The 15,630-nt window shown below is 45.8% G+C and overlaps 1 protein-coding gene across 1 annotated transcript in view; it reads left to right on the top strand.

The window, feature by feature from the left end:
• The window catches only part of LOC137528717 (class II histocompatibility antigen, M beta 1 chain), a 59,584-nt gene that overhangs the window by 24,585 nt on the left and 19,369 nt on the right, over positions 1-15,630 (top strand). The window contains exons 3-4 of the mRNA XM_068250229.1: positions 5,003-5,278; positions 7,873-7,986. Coding sequence (XP_068106330.1) covers positions 5,003-5,278; positions 7,873-7,986 — 390 coding nt within the window. The remainder of the gene's footprint in view (positions 1-5,002; positions 5,279-7,872; positions 7,987-15,630) is intronic.

A 15,630-nucleotide genomic window follows, 5' to 3' on the forward strand; every position in this document is an offset into this window, starting at 1 on the left:
CACCATGATCCCCTTCCATAACAGTGTGTCCACCAAACTCCCTCCACCAATAACAAGTGTGACTACAACACCCTGCTCTGGAAGAGGAGAGCTATAGTGATCAGTCAAAAAAAAACAATACAGCTATTGCTACTTCCCAAAGCAGGCTCATTAATTTTTTTCAGGATCTTATATACCTGTACAGATGTTAACTTACCTACTAGATACCCAAACAGGTTTCATATGCCTGCAGAGGTGTATCCAGAGGGGTGCAGGCATGGCTAATGCCATAGGCATTAGCTAAATAACGTAATTACGCACTGCCTGTACATATACTGTATACTTCCCCCACCTCTTGTTTCCACCCCATTCCTTTAGATTGTAAGCTCGCAAGGGCAGGGCTCTCACCCTTTTGTGTCATGGAATGTTATTAATTCAATTGCTTGCACACTGTTAGAAATTTATACATTTTAGTCATCCTGTTAAATCAAATTGTAATCAGCAGTGCTGTATCTTGTATCAGTGTTCATATTTTCATGTTTATCATTGTCTGTATCATTATGTATCCCTTGTTTGTTTTCTTACATTGTACAGCGCAACGGAATATGTTGGCGCTTTATAAATAAATAAATAAATAATAATAATAATAATAGGCGCCACAGCACCATAGGCACCAAGCTGCTCCTGTGCTGCGCCCCATGCCTGCCCCTGTGCTGCGCCCCCATGCCTGCCCCTGTGCTGCGCCCCCATGCCTGCCCCTGTGCTGCCCCCCATGCCTGCCCCTGTGCTGCCCCCCATGCCTGCCCCTGTGCTGCGCCCCCATGCCTGCCCCTGTGCTGCGCCCCATGCCTGCCCCTGTGCTGCACCCCCATGCCTGCCCCTGTGCTGCGTCCCATGCCTGCCCCTGTGCTGCGTCCCATGCCTGCCCCTGTGCTGCGTCCCATGCCTGCCCCTGTGCTGCACCCCCATGCCTGCCCCTGTGCTGCGCCCCCATGCCTGCCCCTGTGCTGCACCCCCATGCCTGCCCCTGTGCTGCACCCCCATGCCTGCCCCTGTGCTGCGTCCCATGCCTGCCCCTGTGCTGCGTCCCATGCCTGCCCCTGTGCTGCGCCCCCATGCCTGCCCCTGTGCTGCACCCCCATGCCTGCCCCTGTGCTGCACCCCCATGCCTGCCCCTGTGCTGCACCCCCATGCCTGCCCCTGTGCTGCGTCCCATGCCTGCCCCTGTGCTGTGCCCCCATGCCTGCCCCTGTGCTGCACCCCCATGCCTGCCCCTGTGCTGCACCCCCATGCCTGCCCCTGTGCTGCACCCCCATGCCTGCCCCTGTGCTGCACCCCCATGCCTGCCCCTCTGCTGCACCCCCATGCCTGCCCCTGTGCTGTGCCCCCATGCCTGCCCCTGTGCTGTGCCCCCATGCCTGCCCCTGTGCTGTGCCCCCATGCCTGCCCCTGTGCTGCGCCCCCATGCCTGCCCCTGTGCTGCACCCCCATGCCTGCCCCTGTGCTGCACCCCCATGCCTGCCCCTGTGCTGCGTCTCATGCCTGCCCCTGTGCTGCGTCCCATGCCTGCCCCTGTGCTGCGTCCCATGCCTGCCCCTGTGCTGCACCCCCATGCCTGCCCCTGTGCTGCACCCCCATGCCTGCCCCTGTGCTGCGTCTCATGCCTGCCCCTGTGCTGCACCCCCATGCCTGCCCCTGTGCTGCGTCCCATGCCTGCCTCTGTGCTGCGTCTCATGCCTGCCCCTGTGCTGCACCCCCATGCCTGCCTCTGTGCTGCGTCTCATGCCTGCCCCTGTGCTGCACCCCCATGCCTGCCCCTGTGCTGCACCCCCATGCCTCCACATCATTCAGATCTGAAATCAGCTTAATTCTGTTATCTGGGGAACATGGCTACTTAATTTATGTATGTAGGGTGCACTTGGCTTAAGGTGCGTACACACATGCGACTATAGTCGTTTGAAACGATCGTTCCCCGATCATTTCAAATGACGATCGTTTTAAAAAAACTCCAATGACCTTTAAGTCAAACGATGGACGAGCTAGATCGGTAAAAACGAAAGATCTGCCTTGGTGGATTTTTTTTAAACGACGATCGTTTGCAAAAGTAGTACATCGTTAGAAAACGGTTGTTCGTACTAGGCTTGACATGCACATTTCGTTATATTTCGTTATATCTCCATAGAACTTTTCATTTTAATGCGTAAGAACACATGGTTTTCGTTAACGGTTTCACGTGGTTTTCGTTATTTAACGTTCTTATAGGCATCGGCCTATGAGAGACGATTGTTTGTGAGCCTCTCCTGGGGACAGCCCAGTGACAGAGCCATCCCCCGTACAATGCTACACTGGATCGCACCACTGTACAATTGCTCCTGATGAGTCACGCCCCCTAGTGATTAAACGCGTAGGCGGAGCCAGAGACACGCACGCTACCTGATCCGACGCCAGACAGAGGGTTTGCCAGTGGAAAGGCGGAGAGACCTGTCTGTGATGAGGATATGTGAGATATGCTGTTTTAATCATTTATTTGGTACGCTTAATGTAATTTGGGGCCTGTGATCCATATTAAAAGAATTTTTTATGCTATGGAAAGCGGATTTCTGCTTTATTTTTAGAGTTCGGTTTTAAAGATACACTGATACGCTTAAAGGGGAACTGAAGTAAGAGGTATACGGAAGCTGCCATATTTATTTCCTTTTAATCAATACCAGTTGCCTGGCAGCCCTGCTGGTGTATTTCTCTGCAGTAGTATCTGAATAACACCAGAAACAAGCATGCAGCTAGTCTTGTCAGAGTCTGAAACACCTGATCTGCTGCATGCTTGTTCAGTGGCTATGGCTAATAGTATTAGAGGCAGAGGATCAGCAGGGCTGCCAAGCAACTGGTATTGCTTAAAAGGAAATAAACATGGCAGCCTCCATATACCTCTCTCTTCAGTTCCCCTTTAAGAGCAAGAGTTGTCCGGTGAGCAGGGAATTAAAGGGGGGTGTGTGTCCCCATCCTGCATGTGGTGGAAGTAATCTCCGCATAGTGTGTTTTAATGCACAGGGTGTACTGTTGTTGAAGATTACCTGCTATGTATCCGCAATTTCTTCCTTAGGGATGTGGAATGTGTTTGTAAGCACACCAAGGAATAGAATCCAGAAGCGCAGCTGCGGTGAATGTACAGCTGGTCCGCTCCGTTATTCAGCGGGGATGCGCGCGTGATTACCGCTTATCTCTTGATGCCGATCGGCATTAGGCAGTCCTGGGGGAGCCACCTTCCCGACGCCTATCGGTGTTAGGTGGCCGGGAAGGGGTTAAAAGTAATAGGAATGCAAATCAATGTCCAACAATCTTGGTGGCACGTGTATAGATGTAAGCAGCGATTGAATGGTCATTTTGGTACTTTTGCCATTACAAAGTGCTTAAAATGTATTCTAAATCGAAAATGAAAATTGATCTCCTAGGAGAAAACTCCGGAGAAAAAAGGAATTGCATATGGGCCAAAGTCTCTCCATCACTAGGCATTTCAGGGCCCAGGTGATGAAGGGGGAGGAGCCAGAAATGCATAGTGACGGAGAGACTTAGTGATGTACTCCTGTGAGGCGTTGCTATCAGTGTCCTGCATGACAGAGTTTTTAAACTTGGTTGGAGTTCCATCTGGGTTTAGCTGCTGACCCTGGCAGCTTGTTTGGACATCTCCTCCAGTAACATGCATTGCTCCTCCGCTTCTAACGGGAATTGAGTATACATGTGTTGTAGTGTGAGAAGCACTTTCATTAACCCTCCTGGCGGTCTATTAAAAACCGCCAGGGGGCAGTGCAGCCGTTTTTTGTTTTTTTTTAAATCATGTAGCGAGCCTAGGGCTCGCTACATGATAGCCGCTGTGCAGCGGCATCCCCCTACCCTCTTTGATCGCCTCCGGTGATCGGCGATCAGGAAATCCCGTTCAAAGAACGGGATTTCCTGGAGGGCTTCCCCCGTTGCCATGGCGACGGGGCGGGATGACGTCATGGACGTCGTGACGTCTAAGGGAGTCCTGATCCACCCCTCAGCGATGCCTGGCGCTGATAGGCCAGGCAGCGCAGGGGTCTAGGGGGGGCGTTCTGCAGCGACGCGGATAGCGGCGAATCGGCGCGGGGAGGTGGCGATCGGTGTGCTCATGCAGCTAGCAAAGTGCTAGCTGCGTGCAGCAAAAAAAAATTGCGCAAATCGGCCCAGCAGGGCCTGAGAAAACCTCCTGCGCGGCTTACCCCGGACTACGTTCGGGGTTACCGCCAGGAAGGTTAAAGAGATTCTGTAACAAAAAAAAACGTTCCCTGGGGGGTACTCGTCTTGGGAAGCCTCTGGATCTTAATGTGGCTTCCCCCATCCCTGTAGCTGCAGGCTGTCCAGCGCTGGCTCCCCCGAAGCGACCCGGAGTCCTCCTCCGACAAGGCTGGCAAGCGCTGATTTATTTACCTTCCCTGGCTCCAGCGGTGGTGCTGTTGTGGCTCTTCTGACGGAGATAGGCGGAAATAGCCTATCTCAGTCGGGTCCGCTCTACTATGCAGGCGCAGGAGACTTGCACCTGCGCAGTAGAGCGGCCCGACAGCGATCAGCTATTTCCGCCTATCTCCGAGCGGAGAGAGGATACTGAGCTGGAGTCGGGGAGGTAAATATTTACATCCCCGCTGTTCGGAGGGCTGCAGCGAGACCGCCGCGGGACACAGGAGGACGGGGAAGCCTCAATAGGATCCGGAGGCTTCTCACCCGAGTTGAGTACCCTCCAGGGGACATTTTTCTCGATACAGGTTTTCTTTAAGACCTATTACGCTATATGTGTTTTGTTGTTTACCTAAACAAAATCTGTTGGTAGGTTGTCTTGTGAACATGTCTTTTTGCAGAGTACATATAGTAGTGAGATAAGCTTGTAAGTCCCTCTTGTAGCAGGTGTGATGTGAATAGTTGTGTGTGTATACGCTGTATATCTTGTAGCTATATGCGCATTACAATTGGTATAATGTCCCTTACCCACATCTCTTGTTGTCTATCTCTCTAGCTGAACCATCGGTAGAGGTCTTCTTGCCAGTCGTGGTGCACAGTGAGGGCCTGCCAGTCCTGATCTGCCATGTGTCCGGGTTTTACCCTCCTGATATTGGGGTAGCATGGTTCAAAAATGACGTTTTTGTGAAGAATCACTCGGAGGCTGTACAGGTCGGAGACTGGACCTACCAGTTGGTGGCTACCATGGACATGAGGAATTCCCTGCCTTCAGACAACTACACGTGCATGGTGTATCATTCAACCCTGACTACACCAATAGCAAAGAACTGGAGTGAGTATGGAATTGCAGAGGAAATGGGGGTGGGGGGGGGGTGTCATCGCTATCATTGGCATACTAACTTTATGGAGGTCTTAACAATGAATTACTGTGGTGTAGGAGTCATTCGATTGATTAAGGTTCAACAGACCTATGTAGCTACAAGTGGGAGCCTTGAAGTGGAACTAAACGCAGAATTTCTTCACTGTTACAAATAATGTGGATTAGATACAGCATGAAAAATAAACCTCTTCATTACAATTTATGGAAATCCTAAAATAACCTAAAGCTTATATAACTGAAAATAAGAGTATGAGACTCTTTTCTTTGATAGTAATATTCTATTGTTTATCCATGCTACACATACCATTCATTATATCATATCATATCATTTTTTTTTTTTTTTGCTTTAGCGTCACTTTAATAACACAGCAACTTTTACATATCACACTCTTCCCGTTCATTTACCAAGAACTTTATCACCATCTATCGCGGCAAAATAATTTGTACCTTTTTTTTTTTTCTTTTCTTTTTTTTTTTTTTTCCCCCCTCCCACAATCAGGCTTTCTTTGGGTGTTCCTTTTTGCTAAGAATTATTTTAGGTAATTAAAAAAAAAAAAAAAAACATTATTTCTCAGTTTTGAACCATTATAGTTTAAAAATAAAAAGTGGAACTATGGATAAAGCACACTCACTTTATTTGCCCATTTATTACAACATTTCAATTATGTCCCTAGGCCTAGAACAGGGGTGCCCACACTTTTTCGGTTCGCGAGCTACTTTAAAAATTGCAGAGCCCAGGAGATCTACCCCCCTCCTACGTACACACACACACACACACTGTCTTGACATCCCCCCCCCCCACACACACACACACGTTCCCCCATATCCCAGAATAGTTAGGCTCAGTTCTGCAAAGAGAAAAAGTAATTTCTGCCTGTCCCACATTCAGGCTATACAGCAGGAAGTTAACCTCCACTAGACTCACTCAGAACTGCTGCTACCATATTACCAGCATCTGAGCAGCTCCCAAGAACCAGTTAAAAATATAAAACAATGCATTTTAACTTTTAGAGCTGTGTCCCTGTGCTATTTACAGGATAATTATTTACACAAAGCTCAGCTCTAGTTTCAGCAGAGAATCACTCTCCTTCCCTGCTTCACACTTAATCGCTCATCAACCCCCATTCCTTGCCTGGAGAACAGCTTCCCCCTTCTCTCTTCACTCCTGTGACCCCATGCTGTTTTCTAGGAAGGGCGACACCAGGTTATCACATCTCAGCACGGAAGCATCCTTAGCTGTGCTGCTGACTGTTGCATGCATCTCCCTGCTGACAGCTTATCAGTCGGCAGTGGCTGGAAGATGCATGCTGTGCATTAAGATGGCATAATACAGCTGAGGCAGGAAGATGGCACTCGGGTAGCACTACTGACCTAAGGAGAGCTTTCTCTGCTAGCCAGGAACTGGATGATGGTTGGCAGCCCTGGAAGACACTCTGTCACGAGCAGCCTGGCGGGGAGGAGACGCTATATCCTCCTTCACTCCTCTCCCCTTCAGCCACGCCTCCTCTTCAGCCGCGCCTCCCCTCTCCTCACTGATGCTGCTCTGGCAGCAAAATCTGACAGCCGTGGCTGCAGAATAAGTCAAGACGCGGCCGCCCGGCCACGATCTACTCTGAAGGCGGTCGCGATCTACCGGTAGATCGCGATCGACCTATTGGGCAGCCCTGGCCTAGAACAATGTATGGCGACAATATTGTATTTGGAAATAAAAGTGTATTTTTTCCATTTTCTATTTTTTTAAACTAAAAGCCTTTAGTTACAAAAATAACAGTAATCTACCCTCATGACTTACACATTGAAAAAAGCTAAGTCTCTAAGGTAACCATTCATGTTTTTTTTTTTTTTTTTTCTCCTGTGCTTTACTTAGGCAAATATGGGTAGAAAGGGTTAAAAATTAATGGGCGATTTATTTATTTTAATGCATTTTACTTTTAGTTTTCATTTTTGGCCACTAGATATACAGGAAGTAATGTGCATGTCTGTTTTTTTTTTTTTTGTTAATGACCACAGGCATCTTGCTGATGCCGGTAATCGTTACTTCTGGGCACTTTGATCTGCATTAGGAACAAATGTTCCCAGTCACCAATCACTGATCGGCGGGTCAGCAACGGGGGCACTTGCGGACATGTGCGGGAGCGCTCGCGATCACTCGCCATGATCGACTACACCCAGATGCATATCTGCACTCCTGATCCACAAGTGAAGTTTCCAGGGGAGTAGATGTGCCTTCAAAGGATTCAGAACTGGTTAAGCCTGGTGCAGACCTTCAATCTTTATTGGCCAATGATTGGCTAATTTTACCTACTCCATGTAGTATGAGGGCCAACAGATTTTGAATACTATGATCAGATTGTGAATGGAATCTTTCATACTACATGGAGGTGGTAAAATTGGTCAGTGATTGGACGATTGAACTTGAAGGTGTGTACAGGCTTTATTCTTCAACTCTCTTTGTGCTGCTTTTTCTCACCTCATCTCCATAATCTGACATCATCACGTTGTTGTTTATTGGTTGCTTATCTCATCTACTCTTCTTGTTTGAGCAGGACCTGGTTTGACCCAGATACAGATTATAAAGATCAGTGTGGCTACGGTGGTCTTCGTGTTGGGACTCGTCGTCCTCATCCTAGGGTATATGTACTGGAAGAACTTCAGAAGTGGTAAGAAACCTGATAACTGGACAATGTGGGGCTGTTATGTGCAGCTTTACTTTATAGCTTGCTTGTTTTTATTTTTATGGTACTATGTAAGATGACGCGATATTTATTCCTTGTTGTATTCCAAAGATCTTATTAGACGAGGGGTACAAGCTGGTAATTGAGGGTAATAGTTCGAGGGATAGAGTTAGCTCACATAGATGGCTGAGCTACCCGCTTGCAATGTGGTTCAGCTGCCGATCAGCTAAGAAAAGAGAGCCACGTAGTTATTTTGTATTCCCCCCGAATGGCAGCGATTGTAAGGGGCCATTCACACTTGTAAGTCGCAAATAGGTAGCGCTTTGCATGGGTGATTTTACCGCGATTAGCTGTACACTCTGATCACTGTACACTCTCGCGATTCAGATCGATCGTGATCAGCGCTTTTAAAAGCACTGTATCGTGATCGCTCCATCATCGCAAGAAAATGCTGCATTCAACATGTTTTGCGATTGCCGTTAATTGCGAAATGCCCACGATCAGCGGCAATTACGGCAGTGAGATTACTGCCATACGGTTACAATTGCGCCAGCACTTTCAAAAGTGCTAGTACTTCAGGAATCACCCGCTGATCACCCTAGTGTGAATGGGCCCAAACTGCGTGTGTCAGTGTATGTCGTGCAGTGCAGTTGGTGGCACAGTAGAGAGCCAACGCTTGTAACATGCAGCGCGCAGCTGATAGCCCCACAAATGTACATGAAAGGGAAAAGGCGTCACCCACTACCCCAAAGGGTAACTAGAGAGGAGGAGCATGCAGGGGGCCCAGAGCCATGAGGGGCCCCTAACTACTAACCTTCCCTCCCTCCCATACAGGGGACTATACTTCAGATCAGGTGTGTTTGTGGCTACACTTGTTATGGGTGTGAAGAGCATGACTACACTTGTTTTATGGCCCTTGTGAGATGAACCTCCATGCTGTGGAGGGCACCAAGGGAAGGCAAGGGAAGGGGTGTGACCATTAGGGGGGCCAATCAAAGTTTTGCTGGGGGCACCATAAATTGTAGTTACTCCACTACACAAAGTTTGCAGCTGTCTGCAAATGCCCCGTGTATCCATCAGAGCAGCTGACAGGCGGTGGATGCACCACTGTCGTTTGTTTGAATAGAGCCCTAAAGAGGAGCGGTAGGAAAGAATGTCGTTAATAAAAGTACTTTTTTCTCACCATGTTTATTTACAGATTGTTAGTCAGTGTTTTGCCTATTGTAAAATCTTTCCTCTCCCTGATTTACTTCTGAAATGCATCACATGTAGTATCTTTAGTCCTGTCAGGTGCAGCTCTGTATAGCAACATACAGCAATGTAAAGCTATAGGTGGTGCTTCTTATGCCGACACCAGGAAAATTATCATAAAAGTGGGTATCCTGAATATTTTACTGCATTCTTCTAAATGTCACTACAGTGGCTCTTTAAGGTATGTGCACACGTATAATGACTGTTGTCTATTGAGATCAGAACCTGAACCTTCAGGTGACAGTTCAGGGCCGAGTGCTGTACAGACAAGTCCTAGGCTACAGCCGAGCAACACATTCTGTTGCTATGAAAGGGGGAGGAAGGATGACAACATATGACGGTGCAGCTTCTGAAGCCTGTGGGTAGAAGGGGAACAGTGTACTCCCCTTCAGATGATCCTGAACGCTACATCTTGTGATGCGTTGGGGTGACTGTTCACTCGCTAGATTTACAGCAAAATCCCAACCACCAACATAAAAGAAAGAGATGATATAAAAGTTTTATACATACCTGGGGCTTCCTCCAGCCCCATGCGCACGTATCACTCCCACACCGCCATCCTCAGTCTTCTACAGTACCTTCGGCCATTCATGGCCAGTCTGCGCAAGAGAAGTGCGCCCTCTACGTATCTCTCTGGCAGCCAATAGAGATATGTATGCAGCAATTATACTAATTGATCGTTTCTACATATTGTCTAATAGGCTCTTGATTTTTTTTTCCTTAAATGCATAATGTGTTGAATCTATCACAATTTGCTCTTGTCTAAATTTTCTGCATCCCACCTAAATCATTTCTGCATTATTTATTGTATTTTGGTCTGGTGCTCTTTAGTCCAGCTGTGTTGATTTTATATACTGCACTGCCATCTTGTGGCTCATCTAGGTCATTACATGATTGCTTGAAATTGAATACAATGCTGCCCATAATTATTCATACCACTGGCAAATTTTAACTAAAAGTTACCTTTTATTGAACCAGCAAGTAATTTTTGATGGGAAATTACATAGGTGTCTCCCAAAAGATAATAAGACAATGTTAAAGAGGCATTAATGTGTGTGTGTGTGTGTGTGTGGGGGGGGGGGGGGGGGGGACAAAACATGTCCTGTCCAAAATTATTCATACCCTTTTCAATAATCAATAGAAAAGCCTTTATTGGCTATTACAGCAATCAAACTCTTCCCTTAATTGCAGACCAGCTTTTAGCATGTCTTCACAGGTATTTTTGACCATTCATCTTTAGCAATGAGCTGCAAATCTCTCACGTTGGAGGATCTTCTTGCCATCACCCTGATCTTTAGCTCCCTCCACAGAATCTCAATTGACGTCAAGTCAGGACTCTGACTGGGCCACTCCAAAACGTTAATGTTGTTGTCTGCTAACCATTTCTTCACCAATTTTGCTGTGTGTTTTGGGTCATTGTCATGCTGAAATGTCCACTGGTGCCCAAGGCCAAGTTTCTCTGCAGACTGCCTGATATTGTCATTTAGAATTCTCATGTATTGCTCTTTTTTCATGGTGTCGTTTATCGTGATTAGGTTCCCTGGTCCATTGGCTGAAAAACACTCCCAAAGCATTAGGTTCCCACCACCATGTTTTACAGTGGGGATGGTGTTATTTGGGTTGAAGGCTTCTCATTTTTTACGCCAAATGAAAGAAACACCATTGTGACCAAACAATTCAATTTTTGTTTCATCTGACCATAACACAGATGACCAGAAGTCTTCTTCTTTGTCCAGATGACCATTTGCAAAGGCCAAGCGAGCTTTTGTGTGCCTTATCTGGAGAAGTGGTGTCCTCCTTGGTCCGCATCCGTGGAATCCAGCAGAGGTGCAGTGTCCGTTGGATTGTCTGCCTTGAGACATTGCCACCAGCAGAGCACAGACTCACCAGGATGGCCTTGGTGGTGATCATTGGATTCTTTTTCACCACTCTCACTATCCTCCTGGCCAGCACAGGTGTCACTTTTGGCTTCTGTCCACGTCCTCTGAGATTTTCCACAATACAGAACATCTTGTATTTTTTTACTTTGCACTGTAGCCACTGGAACTTGAAAATCTTTAGAAATTGCCTTGTAGCCCTTTCCTGACTTGTGAGCAGCCACAATGTGCAGCCGCTGCTCCTCACTGAGCTCCTTTGTCTTAGCCAGGGCTGTCCACAAACCAACTGCAGAGAGCTGCTGTCTTTCACTTGTTGTGTTGATTAAAATAGCTATTCCCAATTAATCAAGGTAATTATGATGCTTTAGAACAGCTTAGACTATTTGGAATGGTATAGAACTTTGGATTTTTCCACAGACTGACAGTTTATGAAGGGTATGAATAATTTTGGACTGGACACGTTTTGCTCAAATGTAAATAAAAACTGAGAAATGTTTTTTCCCCCCACAATAATGCCTCTTGTACATAGTCTTATTATCTTTTGGGAGACACCTATGTCATTTCCTGTCAAAAAATTACTTGATGGTTGAATAAAAGTAACTTTAAGTCATTTTCCAGGGGTATGAATAATTTTGGGCAGCACTGTACTTTACCAGGCATCTTCAGGCAGCTCTCCATATCATGTGATTTCCTCCTCATTATAAAACAGAGGGAGACAAAGGATGTAGAGAATGGCTGGGTTTACTAGTTACTGTAGTAAATGTGAAAGTAAATTCGTTTTGGCATAATCACGTCATTGGAAGGAAAGGTACTTTCCTTTGTGAGACGGAAATCCCCTAAACTCCTCTGGCCAATATAGAAACTACTTGTGGAAGAGAGCCACACCTCTTCCTCCGATTTGTGACCTTTCTTTTTACCTTGTTGCCTCCAGCCTACATGGGGTGAAACGTAATTCTGGGAAGTTTTTTTATGTCACGTTTGCACTTCACCTGTTAATAGCTTGCTGGGATTGACTTGCAGGGATTTTTCACCTCAAAAAACTCTTTGTAGCCAGCACTAAAGCTCAGCAGTCTTATCATTTTCTGGTTGAGTTAATCCTTGCTCAGCTTTGAATAAAGCATTTAACCCTTCCCTTACACTTCCCAGTGCGTTTATAAAAGCCACCAACTTCTCATCACTCTGCTGTAACTGTAATAAGAAACCATTTCCCACAGTTCTTATGTTTATCTGTTTAAAGGGGCACTACGGCGAAAATTTTTAAAATTTAAAATATGTGCAACCATAGACAAATAAGAAGTACGATGGACTAGTCCAAAACCTGTCACTCCTGTCAGATTTCTACTACCTACTGTAAGTGACAGCAGCATAGGAGAAAAGTAATTTAGGGCTCATTTTACTCTGGAAAAAATGTACTTCTTATTTGTATATGTTTGTACATATTTTACATTTTACAGTTTTTCACTGTAGTGCCCCTTTAACTGTTTTATAAACGTACTGTGGAGCATGTGGGAGGGGTGAGTGATTTATTACACACTGGACTAGAAGGTGAGGCTAAACATAAAGACCCGCCCTGTGATTTCCCTGCATGCTTTGCTACCCTTCTGAGCCTGCTGCACACTGCCATTTTGTATGACTGCCATTTTGTTCTGTGCACAAAGCAGGCCTATGTGTGTCCTTCATGGTGACTAGTAAAATCATAAAAAAGTTGGCAGGACCAGATAGACACAGTAAAATAAAGAGTCATTGGAGGGAGGATAATAGAAAACGTAATACTGGATGCAGCCATGATGCCAAATTCATAAAGTATGCTGAGTTTTCTCATAAGAAATACCAACATTGCCTGAATGGCTAAAGGACACCCTAAGTATAACAGTATCAGGGCTGGGCCGAGGCAGAGGCGAGAGAGGCTCCAGCTTCAGGGCGCAGTGTAGGAGGGGGCGCATAACTCACTCAGCTAACATTCCCCTATTGTGTTTGAAACAGAGAGAAATAAGAAAAGGGGTACATGGCAGTGACTGCAAGCCAGATAGCTAGAGATTAAGGTGTTGGGGGCCCTGGGGCGCCTCTTAGTCTAATAGCAATCAGTGTGTGATGGCTGGGGTGGGAGGGATGGAGGTGCGCACTTTGGTATCTCAGCCTTAGGTGCTGGAGGACCTTGTCCCGACTCTGGACAGTATAGAATAGTTAGAGTAGAGTCTTGTTGACTTTGCTGGTGGAGAGAGGAAGGTCTGCAGTTCTTCTGTGAGTTAGTATGCTGTGTGTGAATGTGACCAGTAAATATTGAAGATGAACTGTAATGAAAATAATGTAATTAAAAAAATTGGTTATTTTATACAATATTCATTTATAAATAGTTTATTCAGTGTTTGCTTATTGTAAAATCTTTCTAAAATGTATCACAGGTGGCGACATCTTAAGTCCTGTCAGGGGATCACTGCAGAATGTTTGTTTACTGAGAGTTCTAGAGCCAGTAGAAAGTATACTTTGTGGGAGGAGAATTCCACATAGCTATTCAGCCTAGGCTAAGCATAACTGGGAGGGCGGGGCTACATACCAAGAAACAGCATTATATAGATATAGGAAGTGCTTCTGATGCTAAAACCAGGACAAGGAACGTAAAAGTGAGCATCCTGAATAGCTTACTACATTCTACTATATGTCACTGTGGATCCCAGATAAACTTTTACTCATTGCATAATTGTGCCTCTTACCTATATATTTTATAGGGCATTCCTCAAGCCAAATGCTTTTTTTTTTGTTTTGTTTTAATACCCTAATTCCCTATAAACTAAACAAGCCTCACCCACAGTATCTCCAGCTCCTAGGCATTCTGAGTCCCATGTTGCAAGTGCTCATTCGAGCTCAGTCTGGGGAGGAGGAGTCTTTTTGCGAAGGAGGCGGAAGAGGCATTACCAGCCAGAGATTTCAGAGGCAAGGGGGAGGAGAGAGGAGGAAAGGGGAGTGGAGTTTTCACAGGCTGAGGGGTGGAGATGCAGAGCAGCTTGTCTGCGTGTAATGATGACAAGCAGAATATGGCTGCTCTCGTATCACAGGAAGAAATAATCATATACTGTTGAAGCTAGATTTGCTGTGTAAACCATCTAAACTTTCTATAGTTAGTTTTTCATCTTGGATCTACTTTAAGCATTTATATGCAATAGTCCATTTAGATGTATGAAAACTTATGAAGAACATAATAATAATAATAATAATAATAATAATAATAATAATAATAATAAAAAAGTTCCCTTCAGGGCAGAGACAGGCGGATTGTAGCTCTACAGATACATCCCTCTTGGCTGATGTTGCACCTTCCAGTCCCACATCAGCTGAAAGGATACCCCTATCTGTCTTCCAGGTACAATATGCCTGACTCTGCCTGTGCCATAAGCTCTCATTCACATCTCTGCTCCTTGTCTGCCTTCTTTCAGAGGATTCCACAATGGGTGAAGAATCTGTGACTAACATTCCCACATCTCCCTTGCTCGCATCTCCCTTACTGTCGCTAGTGGAAGAAGAGATGGATCTTAGGGAGGACAATGACACTCAGCCACTGTGGGGGAAGCTCAGCCAAGCCTCTCGCCCTGGTGAGAACTGAGGGAAAGAAGGACAAGCCAATAGTAGACAACTTGTCTACTTGGTTCCAATGTCAGGATATAACTTAGAGGAACCTCAAGATGCCCTGACATCTGGGGTTGTCTCATATGAGTTGATCAGTTCTCCTAGGAAAATATTTTCTGCAGGAGAAATGGAGGTGAACATGTGATCATTTTGATCAAGTTACCAGTTTGTGTTTCTGCATTTGTGTAGGCTTGACCAGGTCTCATATCTACGTCCTGTTTTAGCTGAGGAAGAAGTGAGACATGGTCACAAGATCATGACCAGCCAATCAGAGATGTGTGAAAATCGATCACTTGTTTAAGCTCGATAACATGTTGAATTCTCCTGCAGCAGAAATTTTCCAGTGTAGCTGAATGATCGCGAGAATCTGGTTGCAGCTCAGACTCGAAGTTCATTTGCCTTTAGAAAGTTTATTTTTGTGAATCCAGTATGGGCCATTCAAGGATTCATACTATTAAAATCAATGTAGAAACATGCCCTCAAATGTTTAAGAGTTTCCAGCTCTGCTTCAGCATGCACAGACTATGGGGTTGATTTACTCAGGTCCTACTGAACCAGAGAACACTGGAGACCATAAGTGATCCATCAAACCTGGATTGGATTATTTAGTAGTTTATGACTCATATCAGAATATAGTAAGAAAAAAAACACTGCCCTAGAAAGTATTCACAATTAATTCAGGACTCTCTACATTTATTTTAGAAGAGGTAAGGGGTGCAAACTTTTGATACTTTAATGTAGAGAAAAGAAGAATTCCAGGCTAGGGTTTTCCCTACCTCTTCAATATCCACTAGTTCTGGAGAAATCTGCTAAATAAACCCGGATGTGACCAACACTCAGCATTGGCAGGTACTGCACAAGTGGTGAGCGTCAGGAACTG

The sequence above is a fragment of the Hyperolius riggenbachi genome, chromosome 8, assembly GCF_040937935.1.
Source record: "Hyperolius riggenbachi isolate aHypRig1 chromosome 8, aHypRig1.pri, whole genome shotgun sequence".
Taxonomy (NCBI): Eukaryota; Metazoa; Chordata; class Amphibia; order Anura; family Hyperoliidae; genus Hyperolius; species Hyperolius riggenbachi.